This window comes from Acinonyx jubatus, chromosome E4 (genome assembly GCF_027475565.1).
Source record: "Acinonyx jubatus isolate Ajub_Pintada_27869175 chromosome E4, VMU_Ajub_asm_v1.0, whole genome shotgun sequence".
Lineage (NCBI taxonomy): Eukaryota > Metazoa > Chordata > Mammalia > Carnivora > Felidae > Acinonyx > Acinonyx jubatus.
In genome coordinates, this window is record NC_069395.1 from 26,584,374 (window position 1) to 26,609,089 (window position 24,716).

At 38.8% G+C, this 24,716-nt stretch overlaps 1 protein-coding gene across 11 annotated transcripts in view; it reads right to left on the reverse strand.

Moving 5' to 3' along the window:
• Positions 1–24,716, reverse strand: part of SNRPE (small nuclear ribonucleoprotein polypeptide E) — a 141,851-nt gene that overhangs the window by 86,121 nt on the left and 31,014 nt on the right. For 9 of the 11 annotated variants that reach the window (XR_008293369.1, XM_053209781.1, XM_053209784.1 and 6 more), the window contains one exon: positions 10,191–10,260. Coding sequence is in view for 9 of the 11 variants with exons in the window: in XM_053209781.1 (XP_053065756.1) it covers positions 10,191–10,260 (70 nt within the window). In the remaining 2 variants the exon portion in view is untranslated. Of the gene's footprint in view, positions 1–4,481; positions 6,635–10,190; positions 10,261–24,716 lie in introns of those variants that run through there. The other 2 variants (XR_008293370.1, XM_027074781.2) reach the window with 2 other exon arrangements.

The following is a 24,716-nucleotide window of genomic DNA, read 5'->3' on the forward strand; positions in this document are numbered from 1 at the left end:
TGGGGGATGCATAAATTAACACCTGAACCGGCCATCAGTTCACACTAACAAGACAAATCAAGGCAGTAAGGTAAGCCAGAGCTCAGGTGATGTGTTTAAAGTGATAGGGACAGGAACGGCTGGGAACCTGGTTCTGTCACTATTGTTTTAACATTCTTGGGGCAAGGCGCGATGAACATCTCTGGGCCTTTAAATCTTCCAGATGGCAGAAATTTCTCAGGCATATAGATGCAGGACCTAAGTGTTCTAGGTTTAAAATTCTTGGTCCCATGTGCCTGTGAGAAGTAAGTTATTCTAACATCATAGGATGCTTTGCCAGTCAGCTAGGTTTTATATATATTCTCTTATTTAATCCTCATAATAACACTGTGAGATGGCTGTTTTTTTTTTTTCCATTTTAGAGGAGACTACGGCTTACAGAAAGTAAAGCTTATAGAGAAGTAGTTAACCCCATGCAGGTCTTTAAACACTCCATCTGTTATTCTCTGCATTGCCCAGTGGTTTTCAAACTTTGTTTTTCAAGGCCTTTAACAATTCCATGGATTGTTTGTGGGTTTTTTTTTAAGTTTATTTATTTTGAGAGGGAGAGAGAGGGAGAGTGCGTGTGTGTGTGTGTGTGTGTGTGTGTGTGTGCACATGTGTGCATGTGGGAGGCAGGGGGCCAGAGGCAGAGAGGGAGGGAGAGAGAGAATCCCAAGCAGGCTTCGCACTGTCAGCACAGAGCCTGCTGCGGGGCTCAATCCTACGAACCACAAGATCGTGTGACCTGAGCTGAAACCAAGAGTTGGATGCTTAACCAACTGAGCCACTTAGGCACCCCTATTTGTGGGGTTTTATGGACATTCTTATAGCAAGTCAAAAAACTTCAGACCACTGCTCAGTAATGCCTGACTTTGGTATCACCCTTTGATTTGAAATACATTTGGTTCCCTCGGTAACCCTCAGAAGGTTAGGCCTTACTTTCCCCTGATGCTGCAATGATTAAAACAGATAAGTAGTACACAGATAGGGTCTGGGTGCCTTGAAAGAAAGCCTCACTTCTGTAAGAATCCCAGCCTTGCAGGGCTGGGGTGACAGAAGTGGGCAGAGCCAAAGGAAGTCTGTTACTGATGCTCTGTGCCATTGAGTGATAATGCAACGTTCATCTTCCTGTTGAATACTTTGAAGTGCTTTCCCAGTTATGAATGAAATTCTCTCAGATTGTTTGTTTAAAATTCCCTTAAACAATGAGCTTTTAAACGAGTTACAGTGGCTTTCTGTTTCAGCAGTCCAACACATTTCCACAGTGACCATTCCGACAGACTGTCATGTATATTCCTTGATTTTGTGGTCCCCCCCCCCCCATCTGAACTGTCTTCTTGTCTTTGAGGAATCCCCTACCGTTCGAACTTGAGTAAAAAGCAAGGCTAGTATCCCACTTTAAAAGTAGAAGGAGCATGTACTTCCTTTCCCAGCACCTCTTGTAGTTAGGGAGCAGGCATGTGATCTGAACTCGGTCAATCGGTTGTGCCCACCTGGAATGTTGGCTCAGGCAATAGTAATGCAGAGAATGAAGCAAGGAAGCAGAATTTATTCTAGCAACAGCAATATCTAGGCCAGGGGTAGCGTGCAGTGTCCAGTGCTGGCAGTGACAAAGGCTTCATCAGACTGGCTCTGGGGTAGGATTTTGACAGTGGTTATGGCTCTCTTCTTCCTCTTCATTTACGCCCATGTTTAGAGCTTGAGTTACCAGGAGGGCCCATGAATATCCAACTCCTTCTGGTTGTTCAGGCCCAAACTTTGGAGACTCTCTGAGTCTTTTTTGTAACCCTATGTCTAATCCATGAGGAAATTCTGCAAGTGGCCTTCTCCTCCACTGGTACTCACTGGTGGTACTCACCATGACCCCTCACTAGATTACTGCAATAGCCTCTTTTTTGTTTTAAGTTTATTTCTTTAGAGAGAGAGAGAGAGAGAGAGAGAGAGAGAGAGAGAAAGCATGCGTGAGGGAGGGGCAGAGAGGGAGACAGAGAGTCCTGCTCAGCTTGAACCCATGAACCACGAGATCATGACCTGCCCCAAAACCAAGAGTCGGACCCCCAACTGACTGAGCCACCCAGGGGCCCCACTGCAAGAGCCTCTTAACTTATCTCCCTAGTTTCACCTTTGTTCCCATGCAGTCCTTCATGTCTTTACACAGTAGTCGGTGGTTTTTGTTTTTGTTTTTTTAAATAATTTTTGTCGTATATTTCATTATCAATGATTGTGGAGATCATTCTTTTTTAAAAATGTTTATTTATTTTAGACAGAGAGAGTGTGAGGAAGGGAGGAGTAGAGAGACAGGGGGCCAGAGGATCCTAAGCAGGCTCTGCGCTGACAGCAGTGAGCCCAATGTGGGGCTCGAACTCACAAACCATGAGATCATGACCTTAGGCAAAGTCAGATGCTCAACCAACTGAGCCACCCAGGTGCCCCGATAATTTTATTTATTTATTTATTTTGAGACACACAGAGAGAAAACCAGCGGGGGAGGGGCAGAGAGACAGTGGGACAGAGAATCCCAAGCAGTCTCTGTGCTGACAGCAGAGAGCCCGACGTGGGGCTTGAACTCACAAACCAAGAGATTATGCCCTGAGCCAAAGTCAGACGCTTAACTGACTGAGCCACCCAGGTGCCAGTGCTCTTTAAAAACTGTAAGTCAGATCCTGTCACTTCTGCTCAGAACCATCCCAGAGATTCTCATCTTACTCAGAATCCAAAATACTTATGAAGGTCTATAGGATTGGCCCCTTGCTTGCTGCCTTTCTAACCTCATTTCATATCACTTCCTCACTTGTTCTCCTCTGGCCACACTAGTCTCCCTGCTAGTCTTCTAGATGCTGAGCACACTCTTGGAACGCTCTTCCCCAAGACGCCCATCTGACTTGCTTCGTCACTCCAGTCAGGCCTCCACAAATGTTACTTTATTAAACGGGCTGCCTTAACCCCATCCTGTCTAAGCACTCCTTTCCTCTTCATTTCTCTTCTCTAACATCTGACTCAGTCCTCTTTATTTTTCTTCTTTAGCATCCAAAATACAATATATTTGTGAGTTTGTTTATTGTCTATCTCCCCTACTACAGGGAATTTGTTTATTTGCTGCTGTATCCCCAAGGCCTAGAAGACTGTCCAGCACAGAGTAAGCACTCAATAAATATACATTAAGTAGACTTGTTGATCAAATAAATCAGGCATAGTTGACTTCTATTTCTTACAATGTAAACTCCTAAGAGCCTATTCTGATAGACACAGTGTAGGCCCCAGTACACTGGGGATCAAATTTGTCTCTCCTTTAGTGACTTTGAGCAAAGTCACTTAACACCCGGGGACTTAATTTCTATGTTGCCCCTCTTTGCTCTAAGATAATTTTACAATTTTTTGAAAAAGTCAAACTTCAGGGGCGCCTGGGTGGCTCAGTTGGTTGAGCATCTGACTCTTGTTCGGGTCAGGTCATGATATCGCGGTGTGTGAGATCGAGCCCCACGTCCGGCTCTGGACTGACAGTGTGGAGCCTGCTTGGGATTCTCTCTCTCCCTCTCTCTCTGCCCCTCCTCGGTTCATGCTCTCTCTCTCTTTCTCAAAATAAATAAATAAACTTTAAAAAAAAATAAAAATAATCCTAAAAACTAGTAAATTGAAAAAAAAGTGCCAAATCTCAAAGCAAAAATAGAATAGGTATTTTTCCAAACTACATCATTCTTTAGCTTTTACAATCAGCATTTATATCGTCTTCAAAATGAGCCATCTCTCCCCAAAGTTTTATTATACTCAGATAATTCTTCTGTGGCCAATGCTATTTATCACCACTGCCACCAATATTGTTCCCATAATCATCATGAAATAAAAGCAGCAGGCTAAAAGAGAATTTCAGAGGAGGGGAAAGCTCACCATGAATTATGTTGAGAAGTGAATCGGGCTGGAGCTAGATTTGAATGAAGGATAGATTTAGGTGGCGGCGGGGGGGGGGGGGGGGAAGGTGGTCTGCAGTCCCTTTATACACGTAAGAGCAGAGTGCTACAGGCACATGATGAGGAGGTGAAATAATCAAGAGTAAGAAAGGCCAGTCTAGCAGGGATACCCACAAGCTATGCACTGGCTTCTCTTGATTTCTAAGAAGAGATTTAGACACCACAGTTTAAAGTTTTGTCTTAGGACTTGCTCCAAATTGTCCTCATGGCTTCATCCACGACCCATCCTGCTTCCTCCATTTGCTTGTATCCAAAGACTGCAATAAACATCTTTTTTAAAAAGCTCCTTTGTGGGGCGCCTGGGTGGCACAGTCGGTTAAGCGTCCGACTTCAGCCAGGTCACGATCTCGCGGTCCGTGAGTTCGAGCCCCGCGTCAGGCTCTGGGCTGATGGCTCGGAGCCTGGAGCCTGTTTCCGATTCTGTGTCTCCCTCTCTCTGCCCGTCCCCTGTTCATGCTCTGTCTCTCTCTGTCCCAAAAAAAAAAAAAAAAAAAAAAAAACGTTGAAAAAAAAAATAAAAAGCTCCTTTGCTTATTCACTAACTCCTACAAAATTGCAGGCCTTTTTCTCATGAATTTGTACCAAACCAAATTTTTCCCTTCCTGTACTAACTATATATTTTAATGTATATACTGGACTTTCTGATTATTCCTGTAAATTTTTGTCTTTTAGCCTATTAATTAGAATTTGAAATCCTAACTCTCCAAACCAATATAGTAGGTTATAGGTACTACAGTTTATGTCACCTGAAAATTTCAAAATTATTTCTCATGGGTCTTTATCCAAGTTGTTGAATAAAATGTTGAATGAGATAAGGCCTGGGACTTCAGTGATCTCTCTCCAAGTTGAAATTGATCTTATCAGTACTTGGATTTAACTTTTGAAATCCACAATAAAGCAATTCACTCGACTGTTTTGCGGGGAAGAGGTTGTAGTTTAGTAAATAGAGCAATGAACTGAGATTCCTATGAACATGATTCTGAAACAGACTTTGCCACTGACAAGTCAATGAACTTCTCTTGAACTTATTCGGAAAATGAGAGGGCTCCATTTCCAAAATTCAAGGATTCTGTCATCCAGTTCATACTCCTCCATGAAAAGAGACAATATTGTACCATCTCTAAAGGTGCCCATTTTCTTCTCAAAGACAGGGCAATAATATTTCTCTTTGGCCTAATTAATAGTATTTCAGCAAAGGTGAGTCTTATAAGATGCTCAAGTCTAATTTCAATTAGTCTAATTTCAAGTAGTCTAATTTCAATTCATTCCACAAACGTTTGCTGAATGCATACTGTGTCAGGATTATACTAAGGGGCTTCTAAAATAAATCACCAACAACAGAAAACAAAGTTAATTAGAAATAGATCCTGCATTCCCAGATTTTGGATTTGTGCAGCACTATGGAAGTATGTCTCAGACTCCTTTCCACTGACACCAACCATTGCAGTCTCCATAGCATCAATGTTTATGCATTTCATTGAAGACTAGTGTCTTGTCCCTGAATTCTCTGATATTCTCTCATTCCCTCAGAGGCCATATACGACTCCCATTTTCTTCATTCTATTTTTCCAGTGTTTGCTCTAGGACCTTTAGGAAAATGTGAATTGTATCAATCAGGATTTGATCAAGGAAGCAGATCACTATGAGTAAAATAGAGTAAAGGATTTATTATGGGGATCAGGTCTTTTGCAATTATGGGAGCTAGTTAAGCAGTCTGTGTAAGTCTGTTGCTTCTACATCTGGCGTTGGCCCTGAAGTCAGCAAGGCCAGCAGCTGCAAAAGGAAGATAGACACAATGTGGGAGAGACAGAGGACAAAGTGGAATCCATGAGGACAAATGAGCTGTGTGTGTCTCTTTCTCACTTCTTCTACTCTAAATGCTATAGGGGATCCATATGGTAGGTTGGTGTTCCTCAGCATACAGGACATGAACATGGCCCAGGATTTGGAGAAGATGAAGGAGGAGATCCAGTGGGATATGGCTCCTGCTCCAAACCAACAAAATGAACCAGCAGACAACTGACAACATGTAACCTACGTAACTGCACCTGCCCTACACTGACCTTTAGAGCACAAAATTGGCTACTGCTTTACTCTTACCTTCAAAATCTCATGCAAATCTCTCTTGTGACAATTCTAACTAGGAAGCGTACAGGGAAGGATATGAGGAGGAATATAGTTCTACCTTAGCTACCATCGACACAGTACAAAGCTGTCATCAGAATCAATACACAACTGGACAGTCCTTCCAAACATTTCCTCCCTTACTCTTCAGAGCCTTTTAAAGATTCATTCCTGTGTTCTCTGCTACTGTACTTGTTTCTATCATCAGGCTAGGAAAACAAAAACAAAAAACTACAGGAAAAAATTATTATTTAAAACCCTAACATAAAATTCTAAAACTTTGTATTAAGACATAAAATAAAACTAACTAAATAAAAATATACTATGTTCAACATTAAAAAGTTAGTAAGAGAGGTGCCTGGGTAGCTGAGTTGGTTAAGCATCCTACTTCAGCTCAGGTCATGGTCTCACAGTTTGTGGATTCAAGTCTCATGCTGGCCTCTGTGCTGACAGCTCGGAGCCTGGAGCCTGCTTCAGATTCTGTGTCTCTCTCTCTGTCTCTCCCCGCTCATGCTCTGTCTCTCCTAAAAAATAAATATACATTAAAAATAATTTTTTAAAAAAGTTAATAAGATAGGCAGTTAGGCCCCAATTAATCTCAAAATTCAATCAAATTCCACGCACAATCCCAGTAGACTTATTTTGTAGAACCTATGCTTCGCATGAAAGATGAAAGGGCCAGGCACCTGGCTAGCTCAGTCCCTGGAACGTGCGACTCTTGATCTCAGGGTTGTGAATTAGAGCCCCATATTGAGCGTAGAGATGCTTAAAAATAAAATATTAAAAAAAAAAAAGATTAAAGGGCCAACAATAGCCAGGATAGTTATTAAAAAAACAAGGTAAGACTTACTCTACCAGGACCAATAATAGGTGGTTGCCAGAGGAGGGGGTGGAGGAATGGGCAAAATGAGTGAAGGGGTCAAATGGTAAAAAATTCCACCTATATAATAAATGTCAGGGGGATGTAAAAAAAAAAAAAAGACCTACAATAAAGACATAATATTGAACACCAGGGTAATAGTATAGGGATTGTCAAGGCTGCCAGTGAACCAGAATAGAGAACTAAGTGCAGATAAATACAAATATGATCAAGGTGACATTGCAAATTTTGTAGGAAAAAAAAGGATTACTGAAAAAATAATATTAGAATAATTACTAATTCATAATTTAAAAAATTATGAGATCCCTATTTTATATCATGTACAAAAAAGAAAACTCTAGGGGCACCTGGGTGGCTCAGGTGGTTAACTGTTCAACTTTGGCTCAGGTCATGATGTCATGGTTTGTGGATTCGAGCCCTGCATCAGGCTCCCTGCTGTCAGCACACAGCCTGCTTCAGGTTCTCTGTCCTTTTCTCTCTCTGCTTCTCCCCAGCTTGTGCTCTCTCTCTCTCAAAAATATATAAACATTAACAACAACAACAACAACAAAAAAGTAAAAATCTAGACAAAGACCTAAATGCAAAAAACAAAACTGAAACATTTTTAGGAGAATATTGGAGAATTTTTTTTATGACATTGTATATAAACGTTAAGGAAAAAACTGGTAGATCATGCAACTCTTGATCTTGGGGTCATGAGTTCAAGTCCCATGGTGGGCCTAGAGCTTACTTAAAAAAAAAAAAAAAAGGTTAGTATTATAACTTAAAACTTTTGTAAAACAAGAGACCATAGAAAAGTGAAAAACAAGCCACAGGCTAAGAGAATATGACTGCAATAAATATTACCTACAAGGAGTTAATATTTAGAATATATAAAAAAAATGCTACACCACAATAAGAAAGTAAAAAACAACTTAATAGAAAAATGGGCAAAAGATATGAATAAGCAATTTGCAGAAGAGAAAACTCAAGTAGCCAATAAACATAAGAAACTCAATTTCTCTACTAATAAGAGAAATGCAAATTAAAATAGATTTTTTACTCATATTCATCAGACCAAAAAACATTTTGAAGTCTACAAAAACCAGTATTGATGAGAATGTGAAGAACCAGGAACTTACACACTGCTAGTGGAAGGTAAATTGGTACAACTATTTTGGAAAATGATTTGGCAATAACTAGTAAAGTTTAAGATGCACATAACACATGACCCAACAACTCTAGTTGAGTAGAAATATTCTAGTCTAGGGGTGCATGGGTGGCTCAGTCATTTAAGCCTCTGACTCTTAATTTTGGCTCAGGTTATGATCTTACAGTTCATGAGATTGAGCCGTGTGTCAGGCTCAATGTTGACAGGGCAGAGCCTTCTTGGGATTCTCTCTCTCCTTCTCCCTCTGCCCCTGCCACTTACTCTGTTTCTCTCTCTCTCTCAAAATAAATAAACAAACATTATTCTCTCAAATAAATAAACATTAAAAAGACACCCTAGTCTAGAGAACTCTTACATGTGTGTACAAGGAGAACTATACAAGAATATTCATTACAGCACTAATGTAACACTGAAAATTGGCAACAATCTAAATGTCCATCAAAAGGTAGCTAGAAAATATAAACTGAGGCATATTTGATACTTGATCCTATAAAAATATTTGATGGTTAAAATGACTCTACTATAATTACATATACTACCATGGATAAATATAAAAAATAATCTTGAAAGGGAAAGGCAATTTGCAGAATAATATAATATTCTATGATATATATTATAATAATAATATAAAGTTTAAAAACAGGCAAAACACTAGCATATATTATATTATACAGTAAATATAAAAAACACACAAAAATGATATACATTAACATAATGAACACCACTGGGAAGAAAGAGAAAGAGATTTTATCATAAAGGGTACAAAGTGGATTCAACTATATATGTAATGTTCAACTTCTCTTTTTTTTTTTTTAATTTTTTTTTTTTTAACGTTTATTTATTTTTGAGACAGAGAGAGACACAGCATGAACGGGGGAGGGGCAGAGAGAGAGGGAGACACAGAATCGGAAGCAGGCTCCAGGCTCTGAGCCATCAGCCCAGAGCCCGACGCGGGGCTCGAACTCGTGGACCGCGAGATCGTGACCTGAGCTGAAGTCGGACGCTCAACCGACTGAGCCACCCAGGCGCCCCAATGTTCAACTTCTCAAATAAGAATTCTGAGGAGTGCCTGGGTGGCTCAGTTGGTTGGGCATCCGGCCCTTGATTTTGGCTCAGGTTATGATCCCAGGTTTGTGGGATAGAGCCCTGTGTTGGGCTCTGCACTCTGAGTGTGGAGCCTGCATGAGGTTCTCTCTCTTTCTCTCTCTCTCCATCTCCCTCGGGCCCTCTCCCCAGCTTGTGCTCGCTCCCTCTCTAAAAGAAAAAAAAAAATCTGAAGCAACAAATGTTAAGAAGTGACAAGCTGGGTTATGGATATATTGTGTGTGTGTTTTTTTTTAGAGATTTTATTTTTAAGTACTCGCTACATCCAATGTGGGGTTCAAACTTACTACCCTGAGATCAAGAGTCTCATGCTCTCCTGACTGAGCTAGCCAGGTGCCCCTGTTTCCTTCACTTCTAAGTTCCTGCCCTTCCATTCCCACTGCCAATGCCTGATCCTCAGACTATTTTTGCCTAAAAGCCCTGAATTTTCTTGACTTTCTCATAAACTTTTAGATTTTTCTTGGCATTCCTAAAAGGTAAGGACAGTTTTCTTTCCCACACTTTGTAGATGGAGAGATTAAAGCCCATAAAAATGAAGGGACTTTAGCCAAAGTTACACAGGGTATGTAGGAAAATAGCTAGGATTGAAATAGAATTTTTCTGATTCTTCTTCTTCTTCTTCTTCTTCTTCTTCTTCTTCTTTTAGTTTATTTGTTTCTGAGACACACACACACACACACACACAGAGAGAGAGAGAGAGAGAGAGAGAGAGAGAGAGAGAGAGAGATTGAATCCCAAGCAGGCTCAACTCACGTGGGGCTCAAACTCACAAACCATGAAATCATGACCTGAGCTGAAATCAAGAGTCAGATGCTTAACCGACTGAGCCACCCGGGTGCGCCTAGAATTCTCCTGATTCTTGACCTTCTATTACAAACATTCTGTCATAATATTAAAAACAAAAACAAAACCAAGTAAACTAACAAGATCAATTAAAAGTACATACCTCAGGACTTCCTGAAAGATGGCAAAGAGTAACTGTGCCCGACTCCAAGCTTTCCCTGCTCTCCAAATTTCTAAAAAACGAATCATTGAAATAAGGAGAAACATCAGTATCAACAGTAAGATTTAAGGAATTAAACTCAAGGCAGCGGAAATACGTAGAAAAGTAATACAGGGCCTGTAGAAATAACAATACTATATTAGCTCGCAGTTAACCCAATCAATGAAATGGATAAACCATAAGAAACCACAAAAATACATTCGGGAGGAGGTGAAAGCTAATCCCTAAAGAAGATAAATGCAAGGGAATGTCTAGTCTAGAGGATCCTTGTATGTATTTGCTATGCAACACCTTGTCAGGATTATCACACTACCAAGTGAGATCATTCTGTAAAACACTAAAAAACAAAATGGACTCAGCAGGGTAAAGTAGCAACAGTGAAATGCAAAGTAATTTAGAGAAATGTATTAGGAAAGAAAAAATATAAATATATTTTAAAAGAACATGAAAGAGGAAAGGCAGAACCAACCTTTGAAAGATAGAAATCTCAAAGAATGCAGAAAAACGGGCACATATGTAATCAATAAAAGTATAAAAGAATATTTTTTCACCCAAATAAAGAACTGAGACTGGACACAAAGAGAGCTCAGAGAGGAAATGAAAATTAACTAGCAGAGTCCAAGATCATGGCTTATGGGAAAAGAAACTAAATTACTGTAAAAAAAAAGAATTCTAAGCCTTCCAACCTGAAAAAAAAGTAGGCTCTATTCAAGTTAGAGCAGCTTTATATTTTGCCATTAAAACGAAACCAAAGGAATCACTGAAAAAACACACTTCATTCAAACATAAGTTTCATTAGTAAACAAATGGGCCAGGAAACCAACATTAGTTTGGCAAAATAGGAGACATATGGAGGCATATATCTTTTCATATTTGATATCTTCAAGAACACCAAGGCCTCTGGAAGCTACTGTTTCAAGAAAAGTGATTTTGAAGAAAAGTGGTATGTTACATGCCAACTTGGCTAGGATAACCCCCAGTTATTCACTCAAATACTACATTAGGTATTACTGTGAAGGTATTTTGTAGATGTGCCTACAGTTCATAATCAGTTAACTTTAAGTAAAAGAGATTACTTAGATTATCTGGCTGGGCCTGATTCCATCAGTTGAAATCTCTTCAGAGCAAAGCTTGGAAGAAATTCCACCTGTGAATTAAAGCCTTGGCTTGCCAGAGAGTTCCAGCATGGCCTCTCTGATGACCTACCTTATGGATTTCAGACTTTTCTAGCCAGCCCTCACAACTGCAAAAGCCAATTCCTTGTAATAAATCTATTAATATATATCTCCTACTGGCCCTCTTTCTCTGGTGGCAATTTGACACAGAGACGTTAGCTACAGTTGTTGGTAAGTCTTCTTCACTGATATAATATTAGAAAAAGGGTATGGAAGAGAGACTGATTTCCTAAATTATAAAGACTCACAGCAAATTAATTAAGAATGAGAAGAAAAAAAAAAGAATGAGAAAGTATGAGAAAGTCAAAAGGTAAAGAAGCCAAATGGTTGGGGTGCCTGGGTTGAGCGTTTGACTCTTGATTTTGGCTCAGCTCACAGTCCCAGGGGCTGGGGATCAAGCCCTGCATCAGGTACTGCACTGGGTGCGGAGTCTGCTTGGGGTTCTCTCTCTCTCATTAAAAAAAAAAAAAAAAAAAGGGAATGCAAACTGGTGCAGCCACTCTGGAAAACAGTATGGAGGTTCCTCAAAAAACTAAAAATAGAACCACCCTACGACCCAGCAATTGCACTACTAGGCATTTATCCAAGGGATACAGGTGTGCTGTTTCGAAGGGACACATGCACCCACCCCCATGTTTATAGCAGCACTATCAACAGTAGCCAAAGTATGGAAAGAGCCCAAATGTCCATTGATGGATGAATGGATAAAGAAGATGTGGTATATATATGCAGTGGAGTATTACACGGCAATCAAAAAGAATGAAATCTTGCCATTTGCAACTATGTGGATGGAACTGGAGGGTATTATGCTAAGTGAAAGTGGTCAGTCAGAGAAAGACAAAAATCATATGACTTCACTCATGAGGACTTTAAGAGACAAAACAGATGAACATAAGGGAAGGGAAACAAAAATAATATACAAACAGGGAGGGGGACGAAACATAAGAGACTCTTACAAATGGAGAACAAACAGAGGTTTACTGGAGGGGGTATGGGAGGGGGGGATGGGCTAAATGGGGAAGGGGCATTAAGGAATCTACTCCTGAAATCATTGTTTCACTATATGCTAACTAATTCGGATGTAAATTTTTAAAAATTAAAAATTAAAGAAGAAGGAGGAGGAGGAGGAGAAGGAGAAGAAGGCGGCAAATGCTTATTTTACAATAGGATAGCCAGAGTTATATTTTATTAGATACCTATAAACAGGCAAATAGAGAGTTAAGAATGTTTTTGGACTCCAGATATTTACTGGTGGAGTTAAAAATTGGGTGTTTGTGGTAGCCAGCTTCCAAGATAGCTCCCGATCTCCCTGCCTCCTGTATTTATGTCCTTGTGCTGTCCCTTCCCACAGTACCAGGATTGGTCTGTATGACCAATAGGATACAACAAAAGTGTCAGTTATCATTTGGAAGGTTAGGTGATAAAAGATATTAGAGCTTCCACCTTGATCCTTCTCGCTCTCTTGGACCATTTGCTCTGGGGGAAGCCATCTGCTAGATCCCGAATAATCCTGTGGAGAGGCCACATGGGAAGGAGCAAGGCCTCCAGCTAATAGCCACCAATGAACTATGGTCTTTGAGCACAGCTATCTGAGTGAGCTTAGAAGCAAACTTCCCAGCATCCAATCAAGTCTTCAGAGGACTGAAGCATCAGGTGACTTGCAGACTGTAATCTCAAGCACACGCTATTCAGACCTGCCCAGCTAAACCCCTCCTAGATTCCTGACTTTCAGAAACTGCGTGAGATAATAAATGTTTGTTGTTTTAGCTATTAAGTTTCCCTGTCAGATTGACTTAAAAGGCAAAAGGAAACAAAGTAAAACTCATAGAAGAGGCAGAATTGAAGAAGCAAGAATAAAAGTTAGGAAGCATAAATAGAAAGTAAAATAAACCAAGAATAACAATTAAAATTATCCTAAATAGTAGAAATCTTGCTATTTGAAGGGAAAAAAAGCATAAATTATTTAAAAATCAATGAAATAATATATTACTAACATAGATACGTAGAAGCCAAGAGGCCTGGGAAAGCTAAACATCAAAGAATGGGCAAAAATAAACTACACTGACAAAAAAGGAAAGCAGCGAAAGCAATATTAATATCAGATGAAACAGAATTTAGGGCAAAAAAGCACTTAAGGCAGGTGGTTACTGCATATGATAAAAGGTAGTCAATAATGAATAAAATAATAAAGAATTTATATGGACCAACATGACAGCTAATTATATCATGTAGATTAATACCCATGTCATGTGAAAATTATAAAAATACAATTACAATGGAAAATTTTAATTCTTCAATATCAATGACAGATTAAGGCTATAATATATGTAAAGCTATAAAGGATCGGGGGGCGTGGGTGACTCAGTCGGTTAAGTGTTTGACTTCAGCTCAGGTCAGGATCCTGTGGCTCTGCACTGACAGCTTAGAGCCTGGACCCTACTTCAGATTCTGTATCTCCCTCTTTCTCTAACACCTCCCCATTTGCACTCTGTTTCTCTCTCTCTCAAAAATAAATAAATATTAAAAAAAAAAAAGAGCTGGAAAGGATCTAAACACTATAATTCATAATGAAGAACATTATTGCAGATTTTATATTCTACAAATATTGGCTATATATGTTCACATATAGAAATCGAACATATTAGATTATTGAGAAAAGTCTCATTAAAGACAACAAAATGTTTAATAGGCTATATGTTTTTATCTGTAGTTAAACATTAACTGCATTCATGTTTTCTTATAAAGAGTCCCCAGTCATCTGTAAAATAAAGTTTCCACAAATAAGAACTTGGACAAAAAGAAAGAGAAATGTAAACAGACTGCTTTTGCAGGCCATAAAAGTATACGGCAAATGTCAGCAATTATGATTAGTTACTTCTTTTAAAAATAATAATAAAAATATCAACCTATCTAAATCTTTGTGGGAAAGTCAAAGCAGTATTTGGAGGAAAATGTATAGTTTCAAATATCATATTTTTTAAGACAGCAAAGAGATTGAATATAAAAGCAACAAAATCCCCAAAAGTAAAGAATGGGGCTGGTTAAAACCAAAATAAAGTTAATTGGAAGTAAAAGCAATTTGATTTTGTAAACACTATGAAATAGACAAGGCTCCAGCACATGTAATCAAGAAGAGAGAAAAATAGGGGTGCCTGGGTGGCTCAGCTCAGGTCATGATCTCACGGTTCATGAGTTCAAGCCCTGCATCAGGCACTGTGCTGACAGCTTAGAGCCTGGAGCCTGCTTCAGATTCTGTTATCTCCCTGTCTCTCTGTTCCTCCCCCACTCATGCTCTATCTCTCTCTGTCTCAAAAATAAATAAGCATTTGAAAAGTTTTTTTTAAAAAGGCAATGTAACTTTAAAAAAGAGAGAGAAAAATAGACACAAATTGTTAGAAATAAGGAGGTAAGTAATATATGAACATGGTAAAATTTTCCCTATCCTTAAGAAAAACCCTGTCTTTTACTATAGTTCTCTCCCTCTCCTTTTGAAAGACCCTCTCAAAAACAAATGGTGTCTTTGGAAATATTGTACGTTTTCTGATGATAAGAGTAAAACAAGACTTACATTTCTGTTAGTATAGTAGACTACACACAAGAAGACGGTCCCACCTGCTAAAAGCAACGAAAATCAGTGGGTTTTTTCGAAAATTGAAGTACAGTCAACACACACACAATGTTACATTGGTTTCAGGAGTACAACATAGTGATTTAACGAGTCTATACCTTGTGCTACGCTCACCACAAGTACAGCTACCATCTGAAATTACTGGATTTTTAAAAAGTCTCCAATGTACTCAGAAGCTGACAAGAAATGAAAGATTACTTAATTTTATTACCTTTATTCTAAGGCATTATTGGTTGAAAGAGATACCACTGCTTTATTCACTACTAAAAAAGGGATACAAGCCGTCAAACTATAACATAATGCTTTCTTATAATTAATTAGTTTTATGATCAGTAAGTTTTGTACTTACTGAAAGAGATATTTAATTTTTTAAAGTTTAGTTATTTATTTTGAGAGGGAGAGAGTGTGTGCGAGCTGAAGAGGGGCAGCGAGCGAGGGAGAGAGAAAGAGACTAAGCTGACAAGAGCAGAGCCCAATGCAGGGCTCGAACTCATGAACAGAAAGAGATATTTTAGGCTTAGTCATCTATTTTAAGTATAAATTACTCTTAGGTATTTATAAACAGCAAAATATAAGTGAAAAAATCATTTGCCTAAAACTTCCTCGTTTAATCTTCCTCTTCCACACAACGCTCTGTGCCATCAAGAACACAAGCGATTTATCATTTCATAAAATAATCCTTAAAAAAATGAAAACCAGGTGGCACTGGACTCTCCAGCCTGACTTTGCAGTTATGTAGCACCAACCAACTTCTGACTCATGTTTCAGGAATGCTGCTGAATGTGTCTGATTCACTCTAAGAACAGTTCCCCTCCATAGACATTTGATTCCTAGGAGTTAAAAGAATGCTCCACCATCTGCCTCAAGATTTTCTTCCAAGCCACTGGTGGTTATTCTGCAAGATTTGATGCTTCGCTTTTGATATTCATACACACATAAACAATACATCTATGTTATGCCTGACCTTGGCTGCCAGTCAATCCAGGATGCCATCAGTTTAAGAGCTATATAGATTTCAGAGATGTTAAAATGTGTGTGTGTGGGGGGGGGGTGGGGGGGTGGGGGATGGTGGTGGCATATTTTGGCTAATAAAATAAGATAAATTGTAGTAGGGATGAAGACATGAAAGAAATCTACCCAAACTGGAAAAGCTTATAGTTCACTTTTAATAGAACTTTGTCCCCTGTGAATTAAAAACAAAAGCCCAGGACTGCCTAAAATAGGGACTCTAAAAGGAGATTCTCCTCCCACCTCCCATAAGGCTGAATCCTCAAAGTGTTACACTCTCAGATTGAAGCCAATTAGAATTCATCTATTCCCTGCCCAACTATCACCACCAGAGGTCTACAACAAAAACTGCTCAAAACTTGGTGCTGGGTCAAGAAGAGGAGGAGATTATCTCCCCCAAGAATCTGTAACCGAGAGCTACTCCAGTGAAGGTTTGTAGCCCAACACATACAACCTAGATACCTGAAAAGAGTCGTAAGCCAAAAATTAGGTTTAATAGTAGTAGTACAATGATGCCCTCACGTGCCCAAAAGAAGCAAAAGCAAATCTCCTGGAAGGAACTCATCTTCATACCAGGCCTTAAAGATTTCCCAAAGGAGTAGGAAATGTTTTTAAATCAGTTCACAGTCAAACAACAATATAATGAAACAAACACAAGTCACAAAACAACCAGGAAAGAAAGCACCATGAGCAAGAGCCAGCAGGAAAGACAGGAAAATCAGAACTGCAAAGACATCAGATATTAGAATTATCAGGCACCAAATAGGAAAAACCAACATATCTAAAAGAAACCAAGAACTAAAAAAAGTAATAATTAAAACTAAAAATGTTCTGGGCCACCTAGCTGGCTTAGCTGGTAGAGAGTGTGACTCTTAATCTCGGGTTTGGGGGTTCGAGCCCCATGTTGGTATAGAGATCACTTAAAAATAAAATCTGTAACAAATTACAAAAATTGTTTTCTGAATAGGTCTAATAGCTTTTCAGACACAGACAAAAATAATGAACTAGAAGATAAACCTGAAAAAATCGTACGGAACAAAGAAAAAAAAGATGGTAAATATGCAAAAGGTAATGAAGGATATAGTGTAAGGGTCTAACAAATGACTATTTAAAATAGTCAAGGAGGATATTAAGGAAATGGAGTAGAGGAAATAATTGAAGAAATAATGGCTAACAATGTTTTAGAACTAAAGAAAGAATTCAATTCACAGATGCAAGAAATCCAATGAATTTCAAGCAGAATAAGTAAAAAAGTTATACCCAGACCTACGACAGGGAAATGACAGAACAACAGTAAAAAAACAAAAAGAAATAAACAAAACTACATTTGAGGCAGCCGCTAAAAAAAGAGATTAGCTTCGAATATGTCACAATTAGAATGACAGATGGCTTATCAATAGTAACAGTGGAAGCTAGAAGTTAATGAAGTAATATTTCTAAAGTGTTTAATGCACTGAACAAAGCAACCGTTACTTTTCAGGGGCGCCTGGGTGGTTCAGTTGGTTAAGCATCTGACTCTTGATTTCGGCTCAGGTCATGATCTCACTGTTCATGCACTCGAGCCCTGCATCAGGCTCTGCACTAACTGCTTGGGATTCTTTTTCTCCCCCTCTCTCTGCCCCTCCCCAGCATGCACGCACACACTCTCTCTCTCAAAATAAATAAACTTAAAAAAAAAGTAACTTACTAAAATTCTGTGGCCTGTGGAAATATCTTTAAAAACAAAGGCTAGGGGTGCCTGGGTGGCTCAGTCAGTCGAGCATCTGACTTTAGCTCAGGTCATGATCTCACGGTTCATGAGTTTGAGCCCCGTGTTGGGCTCTCTGCAGTCAGTGCAGAATCCACTTCAGACCCTCTATTCCCGCGTCTCTCTCTGCATCGTCCCTGCTTGCGCTCGCTCTCTTTCAAAAATAAGCATTTTTTAAAAAGCCACAAAGGTTAAATGAAAACATTTTTTCAGACAAAGACAGAGTTTGCCACCACAGATCTTCATTACAGGAAATTCTACAGTGTGCACTTTAGACAGAAAGAAAGTGATCACAGATGGTCTAAAATGAAAGATAATAATGGAAGAACAAAGTGGCAAATACATAGGTTAATCCAAACAAACACTGCCACAGGGAAATACAGTGACAATGCCTTCCAAAATGACGAAAAACGAGGTAGAGCCTTTAAGGAGATAGTGAGGATGGGATCATAAGGTGAGGGCTCTAATCCAATAGAACTAGTATCCTTATAAAAAGAGGATAAGACATCAGACAGCTCTCTCTTTCCTTGCACACACAGAAGAAAGGGCATGTGAGGACATAAGAAGGCAGCCCCCTGAAAGCCAGGAAGAGAGCTATTGCCAGAAATAGAATCTGTTAGCATCTTGATCTGGGATATCTAGACTCTGCAACTGTGAGAAAATAAATTTGTTGTTTAAGCCATCCAGTTTGCGGTATTTTGTTATGACAGCCCAAACAGCCTGATACTCTTACTTTCTCAGACATCCTTATATCTAGGAGTGAAAATGACACTTGGTTATGGCTAATAAAACATATAAAGAAATCTTTGGGTATAAACTCTCGAGAATGCTTTTCATCTTTCATTTTTTTTTATTATTGTTTTAAATGTATGCTAGGACCTTTTTTTTTTCCCTTCCAATGTTTATTTATTTTGAGAGAGAGCGCACATGCATGCGTAAGCGGGGGAAGGGCAGAGAGAGAGAGGGAGAGAGAATCCCAAGCAGGCTCCACTGCTGCCAGCCCAGAGCCCCAGGCAGGGCTCAACCACATAAACCAAACTGTGAGATCACGACCTGAGCTGAAATCAAGAGTCAGACGCTCAACTGGCTGAGCCAGCCAGGCTCCCCTGAGAATGCTTTTTTAAAAAGGACAGACCCAGAAGGTATGCTCCTTCAGACTCCCTCCATTTTCCTAGCAGGCCAGTATTCCTTTCTTGTGATCACAAGGGGATAGGCACAAGGATAATGCCCTGCGTGACAAGGGAAGCAGCAGGAAAGATGAAGGCAGCCTGGGTATCTGAATGGCATCATCATGTATCTCTCATCAGTATCTATTCAATACTGGTAAGTGCTATATACCAATGAATGGCCGATAACTGGACTACCTATCTCAGATTTCTTGTTGTGGGACAAATAAATTTATATTTGTTTAAGCTACTGCGACTTGGTTTTTGTGTTCCTTGCACATTTCCAGAAAATATCATATTCTCAAATGATAAACCCAAGGAGAAAAGACAGGAAAAGAAATTATAAGGATGCGAAGCAATGACAAAACTGAAACACTGGCTTTACTGTTTCCTTTCCCTCCCTCCCCCCCCCCCCGTTCAAAGAGTGGGTACTGACAGTGAGTTAAGTTTTTAAAAACATTCTTTGCATGTGAAATAGTGATGAACATAAATGGAATAATATATAAGCAAAATTCACATGAATTTTTAAAGTAAAACATTTAAAGGGGTGCCTGGCTGGCTCAGTTGATAGAGCACATGACATTTGAACTCAGGGCTGTGAGTTCAAGCCTTGCGTTGGATGTAGAGACTTACTTAAAAATTTTTTTATAATTTTATTTTATTTATTTATTTTTTTAACATTCATTCATTTTTGAGAGTGAGAGAGACAGAGCATGAGTGGGGGAGGGGCAGAGAGAGAGGGAGACACAGAATCTGAAGCAGGCTCCAGGGTCTAAGCTGTCAGCACAGAGCCCGACATGGGGCTCGAACTCACAGACCGTGAGATCATGACCTGAGCTGAAGTTGGACGCTTAACGGACTGAGCCACCCAGGCGCCCCTTAAAATTTTTTTTTAAAAACCATGAAGGGGTGCCTCCATTAGTGAAGATCAATGAGTGTCCAACTCTTGATTTCAGCTCAGGTCACGATCCCAGGGTCATGGAATTGAGCCCCGCCTCAGGCTCCATGCTAAGCATTGAGCCTGCTTGGGATTCTCTCTCTCTCTCTCTCTCTCTCTCTCTCTCTCTCTCTCTCTCTCTCTGCTTGGGATTCTCTCTCTCTCTCTGCCCCTCTCCCCCACTCACATGCTCTCTCTCTGAAAATAAAAAATTAAATTAAATTAAAATTACAAAAAAAACAACACGAAGATAAAGCTTAAGCTTCAGGCCTTCTCACATATACAGGCCCTTCCAAGGTCCTAGGAGGGACCCAAGCAATCTTTACATGATCAAATATATTTTTAATTTGCAAAAATCAAGGTTAAGATTATTGTCTCTTTCCACTTAGATTTTCCCTTTATCACATATCCCCTTGTATCAGGTCACAGATATTTCTGGATGTGGCTAAGAAGTTGAGCCGGGGGTATACTTTAGTTAGGTGAGATACTGTATGCAGTTGAGTTGCTTTTGCACACAGTTAAATTATTGCTAACCCTCCCAGTGAAGGAACGCATCCAGGAACACTCCTAAAACCTACCATGCCAATATACCTGGCATAGACACAGGAAGGTACATGTTAAAGGTCACATAAAATTGTCAATAGAGGATTCCAGTCTCATGAAGACCTAATTGAAAGCAAAGATACTCCTGTCAGAAACATACTGACAATGCAACATATGCAATATCAAATGTACCATAGATTTTTTTCCCCTCTTTTTTGATGGGAATGACTTGTGGTATAAAGCTTAATATAACATTTCCATTGCAATTTGAAGAGATATTTTGAAATATTTTAATAAAGTGAAAAATGTTAGCTTCCTAATTTGGATTTATACAAAGATTAATTTTGTCATCTTTAAATTTATACATTAAAAAATCAAAGGAAAATTCAGATTAGGAAATAAAAGCAATAAAGAGCAGCTATGGAATCAGCAAATTTGTATTTTTTTAATTAAGAAGTGAATTATAACAGGAACATTTTTATATCATATCAAAATTATTAATTTTTTTAAATGTTTATTTTTGAGAGAGACACAGAGTACAAGTGGGGGAGGGGCAGAGAGAGAGGGAGACACAGAATCTGAAGCAGGCTCCGGGCTCTGAGCTGTCAGCACAGAGCCTGACATGGGGCTCGAACCCACGATCCGTGAGATCATGACCTGAGCTGAAGTCAGACACCTAACCGACTGAGCCACCCAGGTGCCGCTATAATCATTAATTTTTTAAGAGTATGAGCTAAATTTCAAATAGAGGTAAATAGTTTCTTGGATTATTTATTAATCCAATCAATGAAGGGAAATGAATCATATAAACATATTAGAACTAGCTTTCAATTTGTTGCTGAATTGACTACAAAGAGAACATAACTCATAATACTCACTAGAGGAAGATATCTATGGCATTAGTGTCATTAATACAAAGAGTACTTTAGGATTAGTTCTTGCACAAGAAAATTTGAAACACCCTGAAATCTGGAGATTATGTACGAAAGAAACTTGCTAGAGATTTTAGCAAACTTGACATTTTAAGAGACTATATGGTATTATTAATGACAAATTGCAAAGCTGAAGAAACTTTTTTAAACACTCAAAATAAATTTCAAACAACCATGAAAGAGAAAAGAATGATTTGTCTATTTACTTAATAGAAAATATTACAAAAGCTTATATTAAGAAGCAATCAAAGAGTTGCAGGAAAAAAAGCATTATAGAAGTGATTCAATCATTAGTTAATAAAAATATTATGTTGTTTTATAGATTTTATGATTTTGTGTGGTCAAGTTAAAATATTTTAATTTACTTCTTTTTTCATTCTAAATAAATGCTCATTTCTATGTATGATTCCATATTTATAATTTTATACACTTTTTAAAAAGATTCACCCAAATTATAGAAGTTTCAGGTTCCACAAAGCCTGCGTCCATCCTTATGACAGATTAATATTAAAAAAAGCTCTAGGGGCACCTGACTGGCTCAGTTGGTAGAGCATGCGACTCAATCTAGGTAATGAGTTTGAGCCCCAGGATGGGCATAGAGTTTATTGTTTAAAATCCATCAGATAAGATAAGTTTACTAATTATTTCAATAGAAGCTTGAAAAGAAGGCATAATAAAATTCACTAATGTTCTTATCAACAGTATAAATATATCCTATCCAGAGTTAATCCAACTGTAGTTTGAAGGAACAGTACCCACAAGACTAGCCTTACTAATTCACACCCATTGTAAATTTGGGGGGTTCTGAAAACTATCTTCTGCTTTGGTAATTCCCTAGAAGGACTTACAGAACTCCCTGAAAGCTTTTATACTTACAATTACAGTTTGTTACAGAGTAAAGATTTATTTTATTTTTTAAAGTTTATTTATGTATTTTGAGAGAGAGAGAGAGAGAGAGAGAGAGAGAGAGAGAGAGACTGCACACATGCACACATACACACAAAAGTGGGGGAAAGGCAGAGAGAAGGAGAGACAGAATCCCAAGCAGGCTCTGTGCCATCAGTGCAGAGCCTGACACAGGGCTCGAACTCACAAACCGTGAGATCATGACCTGAACGGAGTTCACGAGTTGGACGCTTAACCAACTGAGCCACCCAGGCACCCCTAGAGTAAAGATTTAAATCAAAATCGGCCAAGGGAAGAGATGCACAGGGCAGACTCAAGGAGGAGGTTACATGCAGAGCTTCTACTCATCTGTCCCCATGGAATCATATATGGTGTTACTTCCTTCTTGTCACAATGTGTGACCATATACACACAATACTGCCAACCAGAGAAGCTTAGCTTATTAACCTTTGGTGTCCAGAATTTTTAAGGCTTGATTTTATTAAGGCTTAGCTCACCTGGCTAATTCTTAATTTTCATTCCCTCCCAAGGTTGAGATAATACCTTTAGTCACCAATTCTTCTGGAAGTTGGAACTAATATGGTATGGCCCACAGCCATAAACCACATAACCACATAAACCACAGTGTTAAACTTTTTTTTTTTTTTTTGTTCTAAGCCCCCAGCTAACAAAGACATTCCCATCAGGCAGGACATTCCTGTGGATCAGATCCCAGAAATCACCTTCTGGTATCAAAGGGCAGAAGCTAGACATCTCTTTGGGTAATTCTTCATTACACAATCCGTAGTATAAAAAACTGTATTTCAACTCAAGAGCCAGTATTCTATTTAATGGATAAAAGCTAGAGCTATTCCCTTCAAAACTAAAATAACAAACAAGAATAATCTTTTAAAAAATTACTTATTTAAATGCCTTTGAAATTTCTAGCCAAAGATTAAGAATTTGAAAAAAGAAATGATGTTTGTTTCTAGTGATGGTAGTCTAGATTATTTGAATTGATCCCCATTGCCCTCGGGGTTGCCAGATGTAGCAAAGAAACAAGATGCCCAGTTAAATGTGAATTTCAGATATATTTATACTGAAAAAATATTGTTTATCTGAAATCCAAATTAAATTGCTGCCCTCTAATTTTATTTGGCAACCCCAACCCCTCCCACTAAAAACAACCCAAAATGTTGTACACATACAAAACATATCCACACGCAGCTGCATACACATCTACACATACAACCTTCACAAAGGCATCCAAGAGGTGACAGGATAAAAAGGAATTACATGTTGGGAATGCAAGCTGGTGCAGCCACTCTGGAAAACAGTAGGGAGGTTCCTCAAAAAACTAAAAATAGAACTACCCTACGACCCAGCAATTGCACTACTAGGTATTTATCCAAGGGATACAGCGATGCTGTTTCGAAGGGACACATGCACCCCCATGTTTATAGCAGCACTATCGACAACAGCCAAAGTATGGAAAGAGCCCACATGTCTGTCGGTGGATGAACGGATAAAGAAGATGTGGTATAGATATGCAGTGGAGTATTACTTGGCAATCAAAAAGAATGCAATCTTGCCCTTTGCAACTACGTGGATGGAACTGGAGGCTATTATGCTAAGTGAAATTAGTCAGAGAAAGACAAAAATCATATGACTTCACTCATATGAGGGCTTTAAGAGACAAAACAGATGAACATAAGGGAAGGGACGCAAAAATAATATAAAAACCGGGAGGGGGACAAAACAGAAGAGACTCATAAATATGGAGAACAAACTGAGGGTTACTGGAGGGGTTGTGGGAGGGGGGAAGGGCTAAACGGGTAAGCGGCATTAAGGAATCTACTTCTGAAATCATTGTTTCACTATATGCTAACTAATTTGGATGTTAATTTGAAAAAATTAAAATTTAAATTAAAAAAAGGAATTACATGTGGTGGCTTTGTATTGTGTAAATGAAGCGTATAACTTATTAATATACTCAGAGATAAGAAAATGTTACAAATTTATATGAGAGGCAAAGCATTTTCTCATAAAGGCACACAGAATCACAGAAAGCTTTAGTTCTACAAGTACAGCTGTAGGTCAAAGTAAACACAGAACACAAAATATCACCAGTCCTGATCTCAAAGAGGTATTTTCCACTGTTCACAAATTATCTTCTTAATTGATATGACCTCACTAATAGGAACGCATTCAAAAAGAAAAATGAGTAACAAGCCATAGTCTCCCATCCATTAGCTAATGAAATACCATGCTGATATTGATGACCAAAATTTCAGGCCATAACATCAGATCCCCACTTGTTGCTGTCACCAATTGAAAATAGTTTATCAACTATGCTGCAAGTCAGAACTAGAACCAACTTTGGTCAAGAACCAGAAACAAAAAGAAAAACACAGGGCCAATAAAATAAAGCCATGTCAAAAACTTATC